This window comes from Buteo buteo, chromosome 8 (assembly GCF_964188355.1).
Source record: "Buteo buteo chromosome 8, bButBut1.hap1.1, whole genome shotgun sequence".
Classification (NCBI taxonomy): domain Eukaryota; kingdom Metazoa; phylum Chordata; class Aves; order Accipitriformes; family Accipitridae; genus Buteo; species Buteo buteo.
In genome coordinates, this window is record NC_134178.1 from 10,204,073 (window position 1) to 10,210,072 (window position 6,000).

Here is a 6,000-nt window from a genome sequence, read left to right on the forward strand (position 1 = left end):
GTTTTAGTTTAGAAGGCATGAACAGGTAGTTACCACTGGTTAATTTTCTGTAATCAGCTTTCACTGTGAACCACGGTGTAAGTTAAAAATTAGCCATAACACTGCGTTCAGAATCAACTGTGCTTTATAGAAAAACAATGGTTAATTTTTGCTAATCACATAAACATACTTGAAACATTCTATAATTATAAAGCAGTTTGTTATCAGAAAATCATCCTTAGGAAACAATGCCAATGATTTTGTTCACTGGATTTTGGATATCATTCAAATTGCACGCTGCACATCTTAATACAATGGTTAAACAGATATCTAGAATTATATATAAATAAATAGGGGAAATTAAAAGCCATGTTAAAAAAGGATTATTAAAATCATGGTTTGTAACACATCCCGAGTAATTTGTTTGCAGTTTGGCAAGAGATACTACTTGGATCTGTGGACGTATGCATACTCATTACGCACTGAGGAGATTAACATACAGCACAGGAGCTATCACACTGCATACCTCCCGACACTAACAGGCCAAAAAGCAACTGTTTGATAAGTCAAAGGCACAGGAAAAAAAAAAATAAATCTCCTGCACATACACAATTTATTTGGCATGTGTATCTCAGAACAAAATGCACTAGAGAGAGATTCACTCTGGGCCGGCACAGAGGTCTTCCAGCCAGGATTAGGTTAAAACCAGCAGATTGCCATTCAGTGCAAGAAGGGCTTCCAGGCCTGCTGCCCATTTCTGCCAGACTGCTCATGCTCTCAAATCCATAGCTGTGCTGAATGAGGAACTAGAAATTTACTATCAGCAGACTTCAGGCATTTTTCCTTTATGCTTCTACCTGCTCTAAACAGAAGGCACCCCAAGATTTAAACTAGCTGTGTGTGACCGAGGGCTTCTGCGTACACCCCTGGACTCGGCGCAGAGGATGCAGAGTGCGTATAGCCTCATCTGCCCAAAACTTCCAGGGGCTCCAGTAAGAGTTACGCAGGTTCAGAGGATGCTGGGGCTGGACAGTGGAAGACTCAGAAAAATATAATAATAATAATAAATAATGAAATTAAAAAATAATAAAATACTGCCCGCACCATGCGGCATTCAGCCTGAATTATGGGGACTCTACTCAGCCAGCTTTACCGAGCCGGTCGGGATGCGCTCGCACCTCGGGCTTCCCGGAGGAGAGAGACCCGCTCAGGCCGAGGAGGAGGCGACCACCAGCGCAGCTTCTCCCCCGCCGCCGCCACCGCCGCGATGCTCCGTCCGCCAGACCGGTACCGCCGCCTCCCCCCCGCGGCCGGGCGGGCCAGCGGCTGTACGGGGGCCCCCGGTGGGCGACGGGGCCCAAGCAAGCTGCGCCCCGGGTGCCGCCGCCCCGCCCGAGCTCGGCGCCTCAGGGGCTGACAGGACCCCCCCGGCCCGGGCCGCCGCCTCAGGGGCTGACAGGACCCCCCCGGCCCGGGCCGCCGGACTCACCTGAGATGCCGCCCCCGACCACGACCACGTCGTATCGCTCGGCCATGGCGCTGCCCCGGCACCGGCCGCCCGCTCCCTCCCGCGGCTGCTCCTGCCCGGCTCTGTGGCTTCCCCCGGGCGGACCCCGCCTCAGCCCGCCCCGCCGATGGGCACCGCCTCCCGCCGCCCCCCTGCGAGGCCGAGGGCTGGCGGCGAGGCGCAACGCCGCGCACCGGGGGCTGTGCCGGGGCCGGCCCGGTGAGGGCGATCTGCCGGGCCGCAGGCCCGCCCGGGGTGAGGGGCGAACAGGGCTCCTGCTGAGGGGCCGCTGACCCTCCGGGTGATGGCTGACGGACACCTCGCATCGGCCTCGCTCACCCGCAGCCAGAGCCGTGCGTGGTGCTGGTTTCTCTGCCACCTCCCAGGGGGTTTGGGGAGAGAGCGTGCCCCCGGTTGAGGAGCGCGGCCCCCGAAGGGCAGCAGCCCTCTGCTCTCCAAAGGCCGTGGCGTCTACTTCTCCGTAGGGGGACCCGTGGCTTGCCGCAGGTGGCGGCGTGGATTCTGGAAGACCGGTTAGTGCTTTCCTTGAGAGCGCCTCAAAATGGGCGGCACCTTGTGCCAACCACAGTTTGTGCCGTGCGACAGCGGCACGCGTCGATGTGCCTGGAGCTCCTGGACAAACTCAAACACGAAAAGGAAGCTTACAGAGGGTGGAAGCAAGGACAGGTAGCCAGGGAGGAATACAGAGAAATTGTCCGAGCAGCCAGGGATCGGGTTAGGAAAGCCAAAGCCCCGACAGAATTAAATCTGGCCGGGGACTTCAAGGGCAACAAGAAAAGCTTCTATAGGTACATTGGTGGTAAAAGGAAGACTAGGGAAAATGTGGGCCCTCTCCGGAGGGAAACAGGAGACCTGGTTACCCGGGACATGGAGAAGGCTGAGGTACTCAATGACTTTTTTGCCTCAGTCTTCACTGGAAAGTGCTCCTGCCACACCTCCCAAGTCGCAGAAGGCAAAGGCAGGGACTGGGAGAATGAAGAACCACCCGCTGTACGAGAAGATCAGGCTTGAGACCATCTAAGGAACCTGAAGGTGCACAAGTCCATGGGACCTGATAGATGCATCCACAGGTCCTGAGGGAACTGGTGGATGAAGTGGCTCAGCCACACTCCATCATATTTGAGAAGTGGTGACAGTCCAGGGAAGTTCTCAGGGACTGGAAAAGGGGAAACATAACCCCCATTTTTAAAAAGGGGAAAAAGGAAGACCTGGGGAACTACAGGCCAGTCAGTCTCACCTCTGTGCCCAGCAAGACCATGGACAGATCATCCTGGAAACTATGCTAAGGCACATGGAAAATAAGGAGGTGATTGGTGACAGTCAGCATGGCTTCACTAAGGGCAAATCATGCTTGACAAATTTACTGGCCTTTTATGACGGGGTTACAGCCTTGGTGGATAAAGGAAGAGCAACGGACGTCATCTACTTGGACTTGTGTGAAGCATGTGACACTGTCCCACACGACATCCTTGTCTCTAAATTGGAGAGACATGGATTTGATGGATAGACCACTCAGTGGATAAGGAATTGGCTGGATGGTCTGTCAGAGACTGGACAGAGTGAATGCCTCAAACACCCGTCATGATGGACAGAGACTGGGGCCTGGCTTCTGCTGTTGAGGGAAGGAACGGAACTTGCTTGCAAGGCACTGCAACAAGATAAAGTTCTGCATAGCAACACCACATGTGACACGGGACGCCAGAGGCATCTCAGAGGATGGGCAGTCCCGCATCCTGATGAACTGGGCGGAACAACTCCACATATATGGCCAGGGGTCACCCAGAGTTTATTTGGGGAGGGGCTCACAACCACCCCCCATGAAGGTGCCTGCACAGAAAATTGAGAGTTACATAGGTCCTTAGGGCCAGTGTGTAGAAAACCAAGGCGGGAACTGGGCTGTAAAAGATGCAGGCACGAGGAGCTCCGTGTGCGCCCATCACCGGAGGTTTACCATGACCGTCAGCATCATTGACCGTTAACTTCATTGTGGGATCCAAGGGTGGTGATATCTCTCTCCTTTTCTTGTTTTCCTCTTTTTTCTTCTTTTTCTCTTCCTTACCTTTGTAGATGTTTCAGTAGAAACCATGCTGCCTACTATTACACCTTCCAGGTTTAGGTTGCTCCTGCCATAAATAAAAAGTGTAACTGATCATTTGGTGTCACTTCACCTTAATTTAGCCCAAGGGAATTCCGAACTCACCACAACCCTTCCCTGGTCTGTCCAGCATGGTTTGTGACATTTTTGGCGTAGTCAGCAGGATTCCCTTGGTGTTGCTAAAGCGATCATTAGGCCTTTACTGAGAGGAGTCATACACAAGGGGAGACAGTCCTCAGAGGACTAATAAAGGGATCCCGTCCTTTTCCCAGTGAGTAAGTCTCTTGGGGGTCTCAGCAGACCACTCTCAGTATGCAGGCCAATCTGGATGAATCACAGAATCATAGAACGGTTTAGGGTGGATGGGACATTTGAAGACCATCTAGTCCAACCCACTCTGCCATGGACAGGCACACCTTCCACTAGACCAGGTTGCTCAAAGCCCCATCCAACCTGGCCTTGAACACTGTCAGGGATGGGGCATCCACAACTTCCCTGGGCAACCTGTTCCAGTATCTCACCACCCTCATCATAAAAAATTTCTTCACAAAAAAAATTTCCGTGTGCTTCCACCTCACTTTCCTCCCCATCTCTGCTTCATCTCTCATTCCCTAAAGATGTGCTCACCATACTTCTCCTGCCCTTCTTTTAATCGCTTTCACAGCCTTCTCCACCTGGATACCTCCTTTCTTTGTATCTTACCCACTCTTTCTCCAAGCTGCCAATTGACAGATGAAGTCCAGCCTTTAGGATGAAAGCCCTCCAAAACCTGAAGAACTAGTGAACTAAACCCCATGATTTCTTCATAAGGGGAAGTTTGGATTAAAGGAAAGATTAAATTAAAAAAAAAAATAAACAAACAAACAAAACCCCAAAACCTAGAGAAAGGTCAATATCTAGCTGAAACTAGTTTATCACAGTTCTCAATATCCGAAGTATGAAATTTTCATTTGATTTACCTGATATCTTTATTACTTTGTGGCTATTACATTAATAGTTGCAGCAGTGATACCCAGAAAACAGGTGCAGCACTTATCTTTCATGGGAATGCAATTCCTCCGTGATCATGAGTATTTTCTGTTTTGTCTGGGAGAAGGCATGCCAGAGGGGCAAGGGATGTCAGAGTGCTAGGGATTCAGACATCATCTGGAGGGCCAGTTCACCTCTTGGAATATACAGGGAAATTCATTACAAGGCAAGGGACACATGGTGCTGTTTCTTTTTATATGCTTAGCAGAATGCCACATTTATATTTCTGAAGTTCAGGCTGGTTGCTGGTAAGAGGAGAGATCAGGGTAGATAAAAGGAGAAGAAAAAGGAGTAAAAGAGGAAGAGGAGAGAGCAGTGGCCCTAATTTATTTGCCTCTTGTCTATGAACATTTTTTTAATTCACTTTTAATTCTCTGAATGTGAAAAATCAACCAATATATTTTAGAACTTTCACTGGATTTCTTTCTGAGGATGCTAGTCCTAAGCAGTAGTTAGCTAGTACATATGTTCCTTTTGATGGGGTCAGCAATTAGCTGCCTTGCCACACCTAATATGTTTAATGTCTAGGATATTTTATTGTATATGAGATTTGGGTCTCATTTCACCACTGTAGTTACAAATATCGTACTGCGGTTAGACGCTGTATCTGGAACTGCAGTTCCAGATAATTTTAGACATTTGATTCTATTTTGTGCTGATGAAGTCTGCTTTGATCGAACTGATCTTTTGCTTTGAAAAATTATGAAAATTTGTGAATAAAATTTATTGCTCCTTACCCCATTTTTCTCTATTGCTCTCTTTCCTTATCAAAGGTCTGTTCTCTAGATCTTTGCCTAGCTGCCTGCTTACCTTTTTTGTCTACTTTTAGGTGTGATCTCTTCCTCCTTAAGGCCATATATGTATCAACTTCTTACAAAAGAAAGCAGTCTAATGAGACCATCTACATTTTTACTTTCATTATTGCATTTCTACCTAGAAGATATGTGAAGACACGAACCTTTGCCTTGTTAAAAGTGTCATAAATATCTCCCTCTCAAAACAGTTTTTCTGAGTGATATTTGCCCTGCCTGAAGCCATACTGCATGGTTGATCATTTACAGGGAGAAATTACTTTTCTTTGAGAGAACTGGTTAATGGAGAAGACAGACAGACATCTCTCCAAACAACCTGAATAAAAAGTTATTGGGAGACTGATGAGGCTGAATTAATAGAAGATGCCATTTTTTGGTTTCTGCTCAGAAATACATATTCTTACTCTGATTAAAAGAATCTGTCTGATTCAAAGATGGTTAAATCCAACTCCAAGACCTCTTCATACTGAGAGACACACAAATGGCTCTCAGAAACAGTAGTTGTAGAGATTATTTCAAACCCCATAAGAAACACTGAAAGGTAGGGGAGGCTATTC

General features: G+C 48.4%; 1 protein-coding gene across 1 annotated transcript in view; it reads right to left on the reverse strand.

Annotated features, from left to right (window-relative positions):
* LOC142033995 (amine oxidase [flavin-containing] B-like) overlaps positions 1–1,554 on the reverse strand; it is a 55,207-nt gene extending 53,653 nt beyond the window's left edge. The window contains exon 1 of the mRNA XM_075034692.1: positions 1,469–1,554. Coding sequence (XP_074890793.1) covers positions 1,469–1,514 — 46 coding nt within the window. The 5' untranslated portion in view covers positions 1,515–1,554. The remainder of the gene's footprint in view (positions 1–1,468) is intronic.
* Positions 1,555–6,000: the final 4,446 nt, after the last annotated feature.